The 18,341-nt window shown below is 39.8% G+C and overlaps 1 protein-coding gene across 1 annotated transcript in view; it reads left to right on the top strand.

The window, feature by feature from the left end:
- NDUFS7 (NADH:ubiquinone oxidoreductase core subunit S7) overlaps positions 1 to 14,771 on the top strand; it is a 169,659-nt gene extending 154,888 nt beyond the window's left edge. Inside the window, exons 7-8 of the mRNA XM_044054005.1 lie at positions 12,323 to 12,411; positions 14,535 to 14,771. Coding sequence (XP_043909940.1) covers positions 12,323 to 12,411; positions 14,535 to 14,632 — 187 coding nt within the window. The 3' untranslated portion in view covers positions 14,633 to 14,771. The remainder of the gene's footprint in view (positions 1 to 12,322; positions 12,412 to 14,534) is intronic.
- Positions 14,772 to 18,341: the final 3,570 nt, after the last annotated feature.

Below are 18,341 nucleotides of genomic sequence, written 5' to 3'. Positions count from 1 at the left end.
GGGCACTTAATTTACCACTGTTGTTTTTGCTTCATTAATTTTGTATCCCGAAAAGGTTTGAAACTGTCTCAGTATGTTCCACAGCACTGTAATGTCCCTTTCTGGTTTTATCAGGTATAAAATAATGTCATCTGCAAATAGAGCCAGCTTTTCTTGACTGGCTACTAATTGTATCCTTGAATTTCTGAGTCCCTTATATTCTTTGCCAGTTCCTGGGAGTGTATTGACTAATTTTCTACCTGTTTGCTTTGGCAGCACCTCATGGGTGGGGCATGCTGTGGATGAACTGTGCTAAACTTCTCCTCACTTCTACAAAGGGCTGACATTGGCAAGTTGCAAATCCTCAGGAATCTCTTCATAGCTATTTCCTGGATTTCAGTCAGGAAATTTTTTGTGTTGTGTTCCCTTTGCATATGCCTTTCCCTCTTTCCCTCCTTCCCTCCCAGGCTGGGTGCGTCCTGCTAAGTGCCTCCTAGACAAGCAGCTAATCAAACACAACATGCCTGTGTCACAGTCAGGGCTCTAGTCCTGTATGCCACAGTGCTGGAGATAATTCCAGAATTTGACAAGTTCTTTGGAGAAGGAATAGGAGAAACAGTGCCTATTCCAGGCACAGCTTGTGTATTTTGTTGAGGTGACAAACAAAGGGTTCTTTGTGTTTTTCTTCTACCCAAAGTCTAAATTTCTTTTATTGATGTCGGCAGGCTCATAATAATGTATCAGTTTTGATTTTGCTGAAGCAGTAGCATTGTTGCACAATCTCATTTTCTTGTGTAGTTTTCTCTTCAGAATTATTCTTGGTAAAACATTGACTCTGAAGATGGCTTGATGTGTTTTTAACAATGGAGTACTAACAGTCTTTTAAGCCTTGAATCGTCAAAAATACAAATGAGCAGAGAGGGTTTCAGTAAAATGTTTTTCTTGTGCTGTACAGTAACAGCAGATTTTTATTAATCTTCCCCACACCTGCAATTACTAACAAATAATAAAATTCAAGCAGCACTAACTGAAGAGCAGAGTCAAAACTTCCAGTTCAGTTAATAATCATGCAACACAGTTAAATCAATTTAAATACTGTATTTGAAAAAAAGTGCAGATAAAGGTACTTAAGTTCTCTTATACGTCCAGTTGAATACAGCTAGATGTTAGCTGGCCAAAGCTGAGGTTTTTAATCTTTCTAGAATTCATAAATTCCAACGCCTTGGATCAACTTATTCACACCCCCACCAGGGGCAGCAATATCCTAGGACCTGGTCATTGCCAACATGGGAAACCGGTGTTCCACACCAGAGGTCAATTCCTCGTTGGTCAGATCCGACCACAAGCTAATCAGCCTAGACATCCACATCCCACCCCCACCCCTAATTAGGGAAACTATTGTAAAAAAAACTTCTCCAAAGCCAACTTCACACTTTTTAAGACAGAAGTGACAAACTTCATGACACCCATGCAGACGGACAATAGAGGTATGACTGCCGAATCCTACACAAATGCACTTTATAAGCACTTACACGAGTGCATGGATCATGCTATCCCTAATACAACCAAGATGTTATCCTCCAAAAAAAGGAAGCCACTCTGGTGGTCCTCTGCCATAAACAAACTCTACAACAGAAGAAAGAAACTGTTGCAAAAAGAGTAAAATCCCATGACTGGAGGAACTCCCTGGTCAACCTCAGTAAGAAGCTGAGATCCCTCATAAAATCCTCCAAAGCTAGTTACGAAAACAAAATTGCCACGGACTCTAAAGACAACCACAAAGCATTCTATAGCTATATCAAGAATCTAAATGGGAACACTCAGATCTGCTCTGAGTTACAGCACAATGGCACTAAATATACAGAACCAACTGATATTGCCAACATCCTAGCAGATAGGTTCAGTGCTAACTTTACCCCCCTCTCACCCCCTAGAGGGCCCATCTTTATACCAGAAGAATGCAAAGTTCCTATAATCACGGCTGCACAGGTAAAAAAAAACACTCTCCAAAGCCAAGAACACAGCATTCATGGGACCTGACAATATCCCAGGCTGCGTTCTGCATGAACTACAGAATGAACTGGCACCCTACCTAAGTACCATGTTCAATCATAGCCTCACCTCAGGCTTTGTACCCACTGAATGGCGCACCACGACGGTTATCCCACTCCACAAAGGGGGAGCCACGACGGACCCCGGGTACTACAGCCCCATTAGCCTGACGAGCCTGGTCTGCAAGGCCATGGAACGTATCATCGTGGAACTCATAAACAAAGACAATAGGAATCTCCAAACTCTGGACCCTACCCAGTTTGGATTTGTAAAAGGCAGATCATGTCTCCTAAACCTGATTGACTTCTTTGAAGCAGTCACCAAAGCCATAGATGAGGGTAAAATGGTTCACACAGCTTATCTAGATCTCACCAAGGCTTTTGACACCATCCCCCACTCTGGAATTCTAGATAAGCTCACTAAACTAGGTATAAATCCCTAGGTCACAAGATGGGTTGCCCACTGGCTCATGGACAGAACCCACACTGTGAAAGTAGCGGATTCCAAATCCAACATCAGACCAGTGACAAGTGGAGTACCACAGGGTTCAGTCCTGGGTCCTCTCCTGTTTGGTATCTACTTCTCTGAAGTGCAGGCCACTTCTCTGAAGTGCAGGCCAACACAGAAGGCCTTTGGCTAGCAAAGTTTGCAGATGACTGCAAACTAGGAGCCATAATTGAAACTCCTAATGATGTGGACAAACTACAAAAGGGCCTCACTGAGACAGATACCTGGCGTCAAAGCCATGGCCTGAAGCTCAATGCCAAAAAGTGTATTGTCATCCCCTTTGGTAAAAACGATGTACCCATGAACTACCACATAGCTGGTAGTCTACTTAATGCCGAAAATGTGATGAGACCTTGGGACACAGGTGGACAGTAGTCTCTCCTTTGATAATCACATCGCCACAGTGGTCAGGAAATCCTTCTACGTGGCTCATCTCATCACAAAAGCATTCTCATCCAGAAAAAAAGAGGTCATTGTTCCCCTGTACTCATCACTCATTAGACCCTTTATAGAGTACAACGCCCCTTTTGGTATGTACCTCACAAGACACCTACAACAACTGGAAAGACCACAGAAATACCTCACAAAGAGGATTACTGGCCTCAAACAGATGCCCTATGCAGACAGTCTCAAAAAACTACAGCTTTACTCCATTGCATATCGCCTACTCAGGGGCGATCTGTGCCTAACATACAAAGCTATGTCAAACCCAGAGCTGGTGGACATGCTCCACTTAAAGAAATCCCAATCCCTCCGAGCTACACGCTCTAGGGACCTAAACCTTGTCAAAACAATAAACAGAACATGCTGGAAGGATAGATTCCTGCCCCAGAGACTTCCCATACTCTGGAACAGACTACCTATCTATGTCAAACAGAGCTCCTCATTAGCACTCTTCAAGAAAAATTCTTGATGATTGGATAGGAAATGGGAAATTCACCCTGGGGATCACTTCTGTGGCTCTGCTCGACAGGGGCACAGGAAAATAATTTTCTTGGGTGGCGAAAGCCAGGGTACATTTTTTGGCTAGGCTTGTATGGGCCCTAGGGCCAATAGCCTAGTACCTACCTATGAACCTATTTAGACTCTGTGCTGAATTACAAGTAACGAAAAATGTTATTGAAATGTCAGTGTCACTGAAATTATTTATTGTGAAAGTTATCACAACACTTCATGACCAAAAATACACACACAATAATATGCTTATGGGAAGGAGTAAGCCCCTGTAAAGCCCCCTCCCCTTTTTGGGTGCTGAGGCTGTGCTGTGTCTGTACAGCCATCTCTCTCGCACTATATTCTGAAGTAGTACAGCTGTGGAAGAAACAAGTATTTGTTTTTCTTAGAAAGTTGCACTTTGTTTACCTCCCATGTGTGTTCATGATCTGAAGAATTGGAATGTGTTAGCTTAAGGAATGTGAGAAAGTTCACACCGCCTCCTAGATGAGCCCCACACCCCACCATACACACACACACACACACACACACACACACACACACACACACACACACACCCACAGTTCAAAGACTTGGACTTTGGCCTGTCCCTGTGGCAGAGAAGAATAAAGCCCAGTCCTTAGCCCCAGATGACCAAAGTTCATTTAGCAGTTTTGGTGCTTGAAGTAATGGGTGGGGGTGATGGGTGTGAGCAGCTGATGTCTGCCGACCAATAGAACTATTCATTCACCATCACCTGGGACAACAGTAAGCCAGGAAAGGCCATTATTTAGGTAGCCATCAAGGGAGGCCCAGCTTTTTCCTTGCTTGAGCCCAGTTTTCTACATGCACTTGGCATAGTACCAGCAGAGGTCATGCAACAGGCTGACTTCAGAGGCTGTCCCCTCGCTTTCCACAAGAGGAGTTCCTCAAAGCAGTCTTGGCCTTCCCCAGGAGGCACTAGTGGTTGTTGCTGTGACCTTCACTAGGGATATTGTACACAGTCTATCTCTTTCTCTCTCTCTCTCTGTCTCTCTGCACCACCAAATAGGTGCACCCCACCCCAACCTACCTCCTGGGGCTGGCAAGTGGCCCATGCACCTTTGCTCTTCTCCCTGCCTACCTGACTCCTCCAGTGCAGGACCCGGTAGCTGTTTCCCAATTACCTGGGTTACAGTAATGGATCCGTCCCCTCTGCACCAACACCTGATTTTTATTTTTGCACATTTGTCCTGTCCTTAAGATGCCAGTGAAAATCCCATTGAATGGGTATCCACGTGGCATTAAATAACAAACTGGCATCAACTGCTGCACCTACTCTATTACCAGATGTGGGCTACATGGGAACACAGCATGCATTTCTTCCAGTATGAAGAACAGAACAATTTTTGGACCAAGATTTTCTTTCCTCACTCCACTAAGGTGGCAGCAGACAATGCTTCTGTGTGTGGGGCTACCAACTACTCTTTCTATTTTTCATTGCCTTTTTCAAAGGGCAGTAAATAGACAAATGTTTCATTTTGTTTATGATAGACAATTGTGTTTTTCATACAAGGTCCATAAGTAAGTACTAGGCTATTAGTCTGCAGACTGTTACAAGCCTAGCCAATAACCAGAGGTCAGACTTGAGCCCTATACCTTGTGTCTTTGGGGGTTAAGACTTTAACTATTATGCCAGTACTCCCCCTTGGGAAAAAAATTGCGGAAGTAGGGATGTAGTATACAGAATACCTGAAAAAAATGCAGGGTGACCACAGATTATTTTGGGAGTGTAGTAGTACTCCACTACATCTCCAATTTTTCTTGTATGAAATTCTAGATGTTTGGCTTCACAGTCCCAGTGGTTTTACTGTAGTGAAGGTGCATGTTAGCGTTTCACAATTTTTTGTTCTCATATTGCATTAAGTGCCTAAAATGACCAGTAATCATATAAGTACATAGCTACACTCTAAATTTCTAAATTGATCAATAAACCCTTACTTGTAAATAGTCTGCAGTGCCTTATTGGCTTTATCTGTATAAAGACAACCTCTCTCCCATTTTACAAATACTAGTTTAACTTCACTTTGCTGTCACTAACTCTTTCAGCTGCCCTTCTTTACAACCAACCTAAAACTTGCCCTAAATTATTATTTTCATCCTTACTACCCTTGAAACAATACCTCTTGACACTACTTGTAATAGCATTATCGGCACCACAACACAACAAACTCTATATTCCCGTCTGACTACTACCCAGCACAGTCATGTAGAAGTTCTGTTATACTCCTGATATTTTATCATATTGTTGTATATATAGATGTTTCAGTTGTCTTTTCAAAGCATTTATATTTTGTGTGTTCTCCTTTGTTTCTGCTTTCTTCTCTCTGTTGTATTGTGCTGCTTTCATTCATTCATTGCATCGAATTGTGTTGTACTATATTCATTGAAACTTGATGTATATCTCATTGTACTGACTTTTATTTACTGCAAGTTGCTAGTGGATCTTTTCTCATCAGGCTTCCACTGTAAAAGGTTTTTTATGTTTGTATGTATTTATTTATGTTGCCCAGTCAGATTTTAATTTCAGACAAATGCAAATAAGTCATATCAGTGAGGAAAAAGTCCACATTTATTACAGTAGCACAGAAACTTCATTTTGAGTAAACAACACCAAAGACTTGTTGCCAACTGAAGAGCTGACTGTTTCATTCCACAATCTAGGTTTATTTATGCAGACATACTAAAAAAAAAAATAGCAGTAAAGTTGGAACAAACCTCTGAACTGATAAAGGAACCAATGTAGCAAACAGCGAAATAGTGAAAAAAAAGGCAAACTGGTTCCAACACAGCACTCTTTAATAGCAACACAACAAGGTAAGCGCTTTCACGGATTACATCCGCTTCCTCAGACCAAAATATTAAAACTCAAGTCACATCTTTAAACATTCAAGCAGCCAATGAAGCACACTAATCACTGAACCAATTTAACACATTCATTGCCTTGTCTAAGCAGTGAAGAAACTAACATCAGTGTGCAAATCAGCAACACTATAAAACATACATTGCAGCTCAAAAATTGCTAAGTACATAATTAAAACTGACTCTGGTCTATCACATCACAGGGTGGCGCAGTGGTGCAGCGGTTAATGCTGTCACCTCACAGCAAGAGGTTCTCCGGTTTGATTCTCAGCTAGGGTACCTTCTGTGCGGAGTTTGCATGTTCTCCCTGCGTTCGCGTGGGTTTCCTCCATGTACTCCGGTTTCCTCCCACATTCTAAAGACCTGCTTCTGGAGCATTTCTCCCCGGGCCTCTGCTTGAAAACAGGATCTGTGGAACCTAGTCGGACTTTCCCGGTCAACAAATGTTAAATAAATAAACAAATATAAATTCTAAAATGTATCAACATTTAAATATACTAATATATATATATATATATATATATATATATATATATATATATATATATATATACATATAATAAAATCTGTCTAAAAATATATATATAAAACTGGCCAATCTTGTGGACATATAAAATAAAAAATATAGCAAAGATATATATATATATATATATATATATATATATATATATATATATATATATATATATATATATATATATATATATATATATATCTATATATATATATATATATATCTATATATATATATATATATATATCTATATATATCTATATATATATATATATATATATATGAAACCAAGGACATAAGCCTGGTACTACTTGGTCAATGTTTCAGTGTGCTAGCTTTTAAAAAGGGCTTCAGAGACACCTTACTATTGAGACCTGGTGGTTTGTCAGCTTGATAACGTATAATCCACTTCTGTCCCACTGATTCGGTCTTATTATTGATGTCACCACCTCTAATACTATCGTGTATGACGTCTAGAACAAAAAATTTAAACTTATGTGCAGTGCCTTCTTTCACAACACGCATGGCCAACGCACTTGTTTCCTTCGCATTCCTAATGTCTCTTAGGTGTTCTAAAATTCTCTCCTTGAAGGCTCTATTTGTTTTGCCTATGTAAAATGAAAAACGGATAGATAGTACAGAAACAAAAATATACAATGTGCTTGGTATGGCAGTCAACATATAAAGTGGTGCTAATCTCAAAGCCTAATTGTGGATATACAAAAGCGCCCCCCCCCCACCATATATACACACACAAGCCGTACATCTCCTGCATGGGTACGTACCCATTCTGTCAGATTGTACAGCATTCTGTCTACCCTTGGATTTGTAACATAACTGGTTCTTAAGAGATTTGTTATTCCTGAAAGTAAAACTGGGTTGGCGACCTATAGGATCAGTCTAGAGAATATCCTAATTGTTCTTAATAACATCACATACCATGCACACATTGCTAGCAAAAGTAAGTGGCTATCACCTGTGACCTACCCAAACTTACGTTTACATAAAAGTAAACAAACTATATTAACAGGTTTACACTTAGATTGTACATCACATATATTATTCTATACAATATAATCATTTCAACATTAAATTGTTCAATTCCTGCCTCCTCTTAAATATCATTCCTCCTCCTCCAAAACATTTTTGTGCATGTGCTTGTTCCCAAAATTTCCATTTTTTCTATGTAATTTGCTCTTATCCTTTTCTAAAGATCCCACTTCTGTTTTTATTTTTGTAATATTTATGACTTCAAGTACTGCTGGTTTAAATTTGATTCTCATTTTCTAGTAATTGCTATTGTGGCAGAGTTAAACTTAAGGCATTACTATGTCTGTCAATTAAAATCCTGTATCAAGCTCAAAAACCATTTCCTTAGTTACACTCCTTTGCTCACCCCAGTATTCTTGACAGAGTACTCTGTAGGTTATTTAGAAAGTCTGTCAAATCATTACACTCCGAAAACGTGCTTGCAGGTATGTCTTTCTTCCCTACCACACCTGTACCAGCTACCTGTAGAAAAATTACCTATGCAAACAGTCCAAGCAAAAATCCTAAATCTTCTAGACTTTTTCTGACCTCCTCTGATTTGATGTCCTATAGTTGTCGTGCAGTATTTTGTGCGCCCTGTTAATTTTCTTTTTTTTTTAACAGCGTCTTCTATTCTACATTCAACTTAAAACTCATCCAGTGCAGATCTTTCACTTGGGATTCTCCTATCCCTTATTCTTTGCCTATACTCTAGCTTGCAGTCAAAATGTCTTTTTGGCCTCTTCTCATTCTGTTACCTGTCCCTCTGTAATTTTGTTCCAGATACCTTGGTCCTTTGCCAGCTTCCTCCAATAAATTCCAGTACCTGCTTCCCTATTCTCTGTACCCCTAATTGGAGTAATCCTTATCAGAATCTCCTTGCTTCATCATCATCATCCATTTCCACTTTGAATTGAAACTTTCTGCTTGTGTTATGTATAAGAGCCTTAACTGTGTAGCTTTAAAACATCCCTTCAGATCAGTAATCCTGTCACCTTGTTCTCTTCTAATGATCAGCTTATCCCACGTGACTCGTCCCCTCACAGATAAAATCCTTAAACTCTATTACTATCCACAAATCTGGTTGATAAAAGTATGCCTGACCCATTTATAAAACAAAAGGGACTAAAAACATTTTATTGCTTGTATCTTGGTATCCATATTCATAGGCAAGAGCTTCCAGTGTCTCATTTTTTTGTATTGTCTTTTTATTCTCTTCCCCCATATACTTAGAAGCCACAACAGTATCTTTTTTGACCCATACTCCTAAATACTTCATTTTATCATGTCCCATAAATGTGTATTGCTGAACCAATTCATGTGTAGGTATATAGTTTACAGCTATAGCCTTTGTTTTATATTTTATATCCCCAAAAACTTGGAACTTTCTGAGTGTGTTCCAGAGCACAGAGATGTCCTTTTTCTGGTTTTATCGGGTGTAAAATAATGTCTGCAAATAGTCAACTTTTCTTGGCTACCATACCAGTTATTGAATTTCTGAGTCCATTAATTTCTTTGTTTGCGTTTATATTTAGAACCATTGGCAAAGGGGAAAGAGGATACCCCTGTCTAGTTCATCTGTTCAGACATAACTCATCGGAGAGGAACCCTCTCACTTTGATTTTTGCATCCAATCACTGTATATCCTCTGATTTACCTTATTATATCAGGGAATGCATATGCTTCCATTGCCTTACTCATATAATCCCAGCTTACTCAGTTGAATGCTTTCTCTGCATCAAAGTCCAGCAAGAACAGCGGTATTTTCTTACTTTCTGCTTCCATCTGGATCATCATTGTTCTATCGATATTGTCACCCTTTGCCTCCCTTCCACAAAACCACATTGATCCATATCTATCAATTTTGGCAACAACTTTTAGCTATTATAGACATAAACACTTTTTATGATCATGGTTTAAAATTGAAATGAGCCTACAAGAAGCTGGATCTGATGAGTCTGTACCATCTTTAGCCATTACAGCCACCACAGCTTTTTCCAGGATGTTGGTTCTTCCCCTCCTTTTAAAATACTATTAAAACTTGCCAGATCTTTATCACGTTCTTTCCTCCTAGGTTCCACACTTCCACTGGTATGCCATCTATTCCTAGAGGCTTTCCTGCATATTGGTTATACATCACTGTTTTTATCTCATCTCCTCCTACCTTAACTGTTAATTATTGAGCCTCATCCACCTCTAACTTCGTCATATTTAAGTCTTTCATAAAGATTTCCATTTGCCCTTTTTCTTGAGTTCATTGATTATCTGCTTTATATAATTGTTTATAAAATTTCCAAAATATCTCATACTTTTACAGGACCTCTGATTACTTTTCTTGTTATAGGCTCCTTAAGATTGGCATTGACCCTTTTTAACTTTGAGTACCTAAGTTGTTGTGCTAAAAGTTAATGTGCTCTAAGTTATCAAAAAAAAGTTGCTTAACCACAGTTATTCTAAACTCATGCACATTATCCAGATAATCCTTTGTCTTCTCTTTAGCACTCTGCACTTGTACCTTCTTTTGTTCTGTGAGATTCCCCTTATTCTGCAGTTCCTTGTCAGCCGCTCTAAATAATAATTGTTGCTTGTTAACCGTATATCGTTTATTTGTACCCTGTTAAACTCCACTTTCATTTTATCCCACTCACTAGTTATTACTACTGTAGTACTTTCTATCTTCCGTAATAACTCCCACTACTCCTTCCTTAAATTCCTCTCTCTTTTTTTTTTTTTTTTTTAACAGGTAGGTAGGGAAGGTGCAGTGTCTATTTTTTACTTCAGTTATCCTGCATTTTTATCTTTGTTTATTATTGGTGCGTGTTCTGAAATAGTTATCTGAGGTAGTGTGTTGAAGCTCTCAATTAAATGCACATGATCCTCTGAAATATAATTTCTATCTAGTCTAGCCCTGGTGAATAACTTGTAAATTCTCTTGAGTTCCTGTGACTGAATTCATGTCTTCCATACCAATTATTTTCATAAATTTCGTCAAAAATCTACCCTCTTTCATTACATTTTCCCTTCTAGGCCCCCAAGGTGCATCCTCATTGTTGCAAACCAAATTGTAGTCCTCACCTAGAAGTAAAATTCTCTGCTGAAAGCTGATTATCTCTCCCACAATTTTCTTAAAATCCATTCTAGCAGTTTTAGGTGGAATAAATACACACCTGTGTTATCCTCATCCCTTGCCAGCAACCCCTTACTACCACAAATCTGCCATTATTTTTTTCCCTCCATCATATTAATTGCTAGATGAGCTCCAATACTAAGTACTCCTCACTTCATTTGTCCCTCATATTCTGCTGAATATGCATCCTGAAATCCTTTTTCTCAAATTGACATGCTCAGTTATTTTAAAAAAAGTTTCTTGTAACATTGCTGTTTGCACTCTGCATTTCTTAACATCCTTTTTGTGTATACATTTGATATCGTTCACTTTCCAAGATAATATGGAAAGTGTTGCCATTATAAGTCATTATTCCCACCTGTTGTATATGACTGCTTTTGTAAATGTCTCCTTCCAGCTTTGGTGATGCATGTATCCACTAATGTTGGGCTGGCTGATCCTTCATACATTTTTCTCTTTCTCCTGTTGAACCTATGTCACATTTTACAAGCTTTTATATATATATATATATATATATATATATATATATATATATATATAATCCCCAAAAAACACATTCCCCCTTTACACCTCCATAACTTATTGACCAAATACAAACGCACAAAACTATGTACATCTTCAAATAGTGAATTTTAACCCTCCTAATAGGAACACTTGTCTCAAATAGGCCGCTACAAACATAGGCCTTATCTAACCTAAAGTTGAGGTTTTCCATGCTAAAACACATATTACTGCCTGTGTTCCTACTTAAACTAATTGGTGTTTTTATCTTTATTCCCATCCCAGATATGAAAACAACTTGCATGCTTTCAGAAAACATAAAATTTTAGCCTTGAAGAAATCAGTGTTATGGCTCTTTTTATTGCCCTATAATCAGCTTTTCTCCATGGAAATGTAAGAAAAAAAAGTAGTCCTTAGCTGCAGGCTTCTAAAGACCAGCTGAAACATTTATTGCTAACTGAAGACTTTTCATATTCCATTCATTGTTCTCTTATTTTGTTTCTATATATGCAGATATATTCATCATTTAATGAAAATGTATATTGTGAAGAAGACCCTCCCCCCTGCGTTTGCTACATATGGATGGACAGGACCAAGGGTTGCAGTTAATAGTTTTTTTGCAGATACTTGCACTGGAACTGAGTAAATGCAAAAGCTGTCTTTTTTTTGTCTGCTGATCGTGACCTGTGGCTTACAATAGCTATAACGATAATTTGTCTTGACAGCTTGGAAGTTATTTTTTTTAAATAGTCTAATTGCTTTTTTCTTTTCATATTCAGCTGTGCTAATGGGGGTGGCTACTACCATTATTCTTACTCGGTGGTGAGAGGATGCGACAGGATTGTACCAGTTGACATCTATGTTCCTGGTAAGTGTCCCCTCCCCTCCAGTCCCATTAATGATTTTGTCTTTTTAATCTGTGTGGAATAATAATATTTGCATGAATAGCTCTAACTCTTACAAGGTGGGGTTGGGGCTATGAGGACTTTTTAATCATTTGAATAGTAAAATATAAGTGAGCTATTTTATTACATTCAGTTTGTTTTTGGTAGTTTTCTTAATGTGCTGCTGTTCATGTCAGCAGTGGCTGCAAATATATTAGTAAGGAGCAGCAGATTGAAAGGATATTGCTTTGTGGGAGCTGAAAAGCATAGTTCTGAGATTTACAGTTCTCAGCCAGGATGACTTGTCTGCTGCTTACTCTGTTTACTGTGCTTCACCTGTAGCCAGCTTGTTGAACTTTTGAGACGATTTTGCATTTTGAAAAACTGGATTTCTAGGGATTTTGCATGCTGCACCATGAATGACACATTTGGCCAGTTTTGCAAGCATCTTTCTCCAGTTCCAACCCACATCAGGGAAGGTGATACTGTCATACACATTGTGTGCATGCCATCACCTGTGATACTCGGAACTGGCTGGTAAGAGAATGCAGTCTTCATTAATTCCAGGTTTACACATTTCTGTGATTTCAAACTTACCCAAGTTATTATACTTTAATTATTTTAAATCTTACGGATGACATAAGCACAACCCTGTCTTCCAAAGTAAATCATGCTTTTTTCAGGACCCTGTTAATCGATGAGAAGGAAAGACTCTCAAAATCTTGCTCCACAGCTGTCCTCTGCATTCTTGCAACCATTTTCTGTACTGTTTCTCCCAGGAGGTATAAATGTGCAGTGAGGTAAATGCAACATTTAGAGGTAGATACACCTAAAACTAAGTTCTGTCATTTCTTTATATTCGTACAGAAATGGTCATCAATAAGGTCCTGTCCTGCCTGCACTGACATAGAACAGATAAAACCCTGACTATTACACTGGTGACCAAAAATTTGATTAGCTGCTTAGGTACCTGCTAGCGCTGCCTGGGAAGGGAGAGAAGTGAGGGGGCTGTGTCCACTCACCTGTCACTTGGGTGGGAGTGGGGCACGTGTCTGGGATGGACATAGATTTTTCCAGTGAGTATTGGAAAAATATGTACAGTGTGTTTTATTCTGGTGAGTGAGGTTATCTGTGAGCTTATATCATTTGTGTAAATGAGCAACTGGTCTGTCGTGCATTTTGCACACCCTCCAGGGAGAGTGCACAGTGGGCATTTTGTGGGGTGTTGGGATCATAGAGAAATTCTGGTCTCCACATTGATAATGGTACCACTCCTGGCTCATTGTAGGGGTCAGCCCCAGGGAGAACAAAAAGGCTAGTTGAGTGGCTGGTAAGGGAGGGGGCTTGATGTTGGAGAGGGTACCAGAGGAAAAAATGCCCTGACTTCTGTTGAAGGCTTTCTGGTGCCAGCATCCTTTCCTCACAGAAAGGATTAAGATGCTCATTCACTTTTTTTTATTCTCTGACATAATACATTTGTGCCTGAATTCAGTAACATTGATACATTGCCTTTTGTCAGCATGATGTCTTTTAAGATATATTTTTTTAATAGGAACAAATCTGTTTGGCCTTCAAAATCTAACTTCAAGATTATTGTTTATTCAAAGGGCTGTAAACAAGTATTTGTTTACTGTTTAGTCATAGTGTTGATTATCTTGGGGTGGGCAGATGGATAGCTTTCTACTAGAGTAATACACTGGTCACATGTTGCTGCAGTGGGCCTCACCAGCAGTTAATCAGTATGCCTTTTGCTTGTTGCAGGAAAATGGTTAGGAATGCAAAAAAAAAAAAAAAAAAAACAGTCCTAGAAGGTTTGCATGTTTATTTGTGGCATGTGCTTTTGTATTGAATCTTTACTTCAGTGCTGTTGCACTTTTAGCAGGTATGCATGATGGCCACTGCAAGGAAACAGCAATATATACTGTCATGGCTGGTTGTAGTTTTGTAAACAGATGCAGAACAGTATAGGAACAAGTCACCAGTGGATGCATGGATTAGGTGCAAGCAAGCTGAAATGCTTATGTAGCAAATATTTGTTGTACTAAGCACAACTGTTGTAGGGTTCTTTACATGTTGGGCTTAAAGTATATTTTGTCATCATTCACAGGCTGCCCACCTACAGCTGAGGCCCTTCTGTATGGAGTCCTGCAACTTCAGAGGAAAATAAAACGAGAGAAGAGGTTAAGGATTTGGTACAGAAAATGAGTGGCCAGTCACTTGATATTACTACTATTATTTATGATTTGTTCATATCATTGACAGTTTCTCTCTACAGGAACGTTTATAGTTTGATTAACAAGTGTTCTGTACCAGTTTGCTTAATAAAATATTTTGTTACACAGTATTGATGTTTTTTTTAGTTCGTGTTTGCGTATCATTATAATCCTAGGAGTGGGTACTTAGAGTTGTGTATACCAAGGGGCCTCCTTCATCTTTTTCATTGACCTGCTCTTACCCAAGCCATCATTCCTTTTTTTCTTTTCCTATGTAGCCTAAAACTAACATCATCATTTTGATAAATTTTCCTAGACTTTTAGAGGTTTTGTTTCATCTGGGTTCCTGTTAGCCTGCTGGCAACACCCTTTCCATTTTTTTTTTGATAACGTGTGACTTCCCTTACTATAATGTTCATGGCAATCAAGGTACGTTATATTTTCTCCTTATGCGCTCTGCTTACTCTTCTGATTTTTTTGTCACATTTTAGGCTGCTCCACTATGGTATATCATACCTTTCTAGTCTTTTTCTGGTTAGTGTAATTCAGTAGTCTTTTTGTACAAGATTTATATCCCATGGGTGGCGGACTTCATTTTTGCATTTAGACAAATGGTAGAACTTGCTTGCCTGAATTACCCAAACTGACTTATGTGGTTGCAGACAGTCAGCAGTGAAGATCGTAAATGTGCTGATCATGTCTAAGGTACATGACACATCATCTTGGTATTTTTTCTTGTTCTAATACTGCCCGTTTAATGGGCACAAAGGTGGCTGATGTAAAGGAAGGCAATGCCTGGCAACATGTTGGTGCAGACATTTTATCAACATGGCAGACAGCCTAGCCAGGTCCATCTTATTTGTCCCACAGTTATATTAACCTTCTCATGCCCATAGTTGAGGAAGACTGCACATATCCAATTTTTTTAGAAACATGTTAAAATTTAAGTACATTATATTGCCTATTTACTACTTGTATTTGAGAGAATATTACAAATCTGTACTATTTCATTGAAGCACTTCATGGCCGTAGGAATGAATACAAACTTTGTGGGAATCACATTTACTGTTAAAGGATAAATAATATTGAATATGTAGCAGGAAACCCATTGTGGAAGTAGCCATCATTCAAGTGTCCTGTTGTGGACTTTACCATGTGGAGAATTCTTAAGAATTTTGCAATTGTATAAAAGTTGAGGGTTTCCAAAAACTTACTGCTATGTCAATTCAAAAATGTTTATGCAGAGGCTATTTCCTAGATGACTTACATGATAAAACAAAGTCCAGTGTTTACCAAGGGAAGTTCTGTTAGTAAGGAGCATGCACGATTTTTCTGTAAGGAAGTGAAGGAGACATGAATTAACAGGTGTTGAATCTTTGGGTTGTTTCTTGTGTTAGAATGCAGTACATTAAGTGAGGAAGTTCATAGGTGTGTACAAGGCTAATGGCCCTGGAGCCTTTACAAGCATAGCCCCCAAAACATTGCCCAGACACCGTGCCCATATCCAGTAGGGCAACTGGAATGATCCCTGGAGTGAACTTTCTGTTACCCATCCACTCGTCAAGATTTCTCTTGAAGAGGGCCAGCGAGGTGCTCTGCTTGACAAAAATGGGAAGCTTATTGCAGAGTATGGGAAGTATTTGGGAGATGAGCCTGTCCCTCCAGCATGTTATTTTAATTGTGGTAATGAGGTTATGATCTCTGGAACATGTGGCACGGGGGAATTGGGATTTCTTTAGGTGTAGCATTTCAAGTAGGGATGGGTCAGAAATGGCTTTGTAAGTTGAGCAGAGATTACTTCTAAGTAGATAGGAGACTGAGAACAGCTGAAGTTTCTTGAGTCTGTCCATGTGTTTAAGGCCTAGGATCCTTTTTGTGAGGTACTGTTGTGGCCTTTCCAGCTGTTGTAGGTGCCTGGTCAGGTACTTGCCAAATGGGGCGTTATATTTGATGATTGGTCTATTGAGTGATGATGACCTCTTTCTTCCTGGATACGAAACCTTTGGTTATAACATGTGCCATGTAGAAGGACTTTCTGACCACAGTGGCAATGTGGTGGTTGAAGGTGAGGTTGCTGTCGACCTGGGTGCCCAGATCTCTTATGGCCCCTTCAGTGGTCTGCCATCAACGTGGTAATTTGTGGGAACTGAGTTTTTTTCCAAAGGGGATGATGACACAATTTTGGCGTTAAGCTTCAGGCCATGGTTCTGACCGGTCATTGGTCTCAGAGAGATCCTTTTTAGGATGTCTGCATCACTTGGGGAGTTGATAATGATTCCTAGCTTGCAGTCATCGGCGAACTTGGTCAGCCAAAGTCCTTCTGTGTTGGCCTGGACTTCTGAGAAGTAGATGCCAAACAGGAGAAGGCCCAGGACCGAGCCCTGTGGGACTCCATTTGTGACTGATTGACAGTCTGACTTGGAATCCGCAACTTTCACTCCTTGGGTCCTGTCTGTGAGCCAATTTGCAACCCACCTCATGATGTAAGAATTGATGCCTAGTTTGCTGAGTTTGTCAATGATACCCGAGTGGGGAATGCTATCAAAGGCCTTGGCCAGGTCGAGGTAGGCTGTATGCACTGCCTCATCCACAGCCTTGGTGACTGCCTCGAAGAAGTCAACCAGGTTCAGCAGGCAGGATCTCCCCTGGACAAAGCCAAACTGTGTGTGGGGTCAAGAGTTTGGAGATTGCTTATATCTTTGTTAAGCAGGTCCATGATGATGCGCTCCATAGCTTTGCATACCAGACTCGTCAGGCTAATGGGGCGATAGTTCCCAGGGTCTGTAGTTGCTCCCCTTTATGGAGCGGGATGACTGCAGCAGTGTGCCATTCATTAGGGACATAGCCTGAGGAAAGGTTGTGATTGAACAGGGTACACAGATGTTGTGCCAGTTCATTTTGCAGCCCATGTAAGACGCAGCTAGGGATATTATCAGATCCCATGGACACTGTATTCTTGGCTTTGGGCAATGCAGCTTTTACCTGTGCTACAGTAATGGTGGGTACCAGGCTTTCTTCTGGTATTGTGATAGGGCCCTTGGGGGGGTGTAAAGTTGGAACTGAATCTGTCTGCCAGTATGTTGGCTTATCTGTTGGCTCAGTATAGGAGGTGCCATTATGCAATAACTCAGAGCAAATCTGGGTATTGCCTTTGAGGTTTTCGATATAGCTATAGAAGGCTTTGTGGTTGTTTTTGGTGTCAGCCACAATTCTGCCATCATAGCTGGCTTTAGAGGATTTGATAAGGGATCTCAGCTTTTTGCTACGACTGATAAGGGAGGTTTTCCAGTCTGGTGACTTCATTTTTTTCTGCAACAGTTTCTTCCTTCTATTGTAGAGTGTATTGATGGCTGGGGACTACCAGATTGGCTTCCTTTTTTTGGAGGAGAGCATCTTAGTTCTATTTGGTATGGCAAGGTCCATGCATTTGTGTACATGCTCGTACAGTGCATTGGTGTATGATTTGGCAGTCATGCATCAATTTTCCATTGGCGTGGGTGCCGAGAAGTTAGCCACCTCTGCTTTTAGGAGCCCAATGTCTGCTTTAGAGACGTTTTTCTGGCTGGTCACCTTAGTGGGGTGTGTAGGTGAGATGGAGATTTCCATGGTGATCAGTTTGTGGTCAGATTTAACCAGGGAGGAATGGAATATAGGTGTGGAGCAACTGTCTCCCATGTTGGTGATAACCAGATCAAGGATGT

Source organism: Protopterus annectens, chromosome 13.part0 (genome assembly GCF_019279795.1).
Source record: "Protopterus annectens isolate FY-2018-M chromosome 13.part0, PAN1.0, whole genome shotgun sequence".
Classification (NCBI taxonomy): Eukaryota; Metazoa; Chordata; order Ceratodontiformes; family Protopteridae; genus Protopterus; species Protopterus annectens.
Note: the sequence above shows the minus strand (reverse complement) of the source record. Positions and strands in the feature narration are given on the sequence as shown.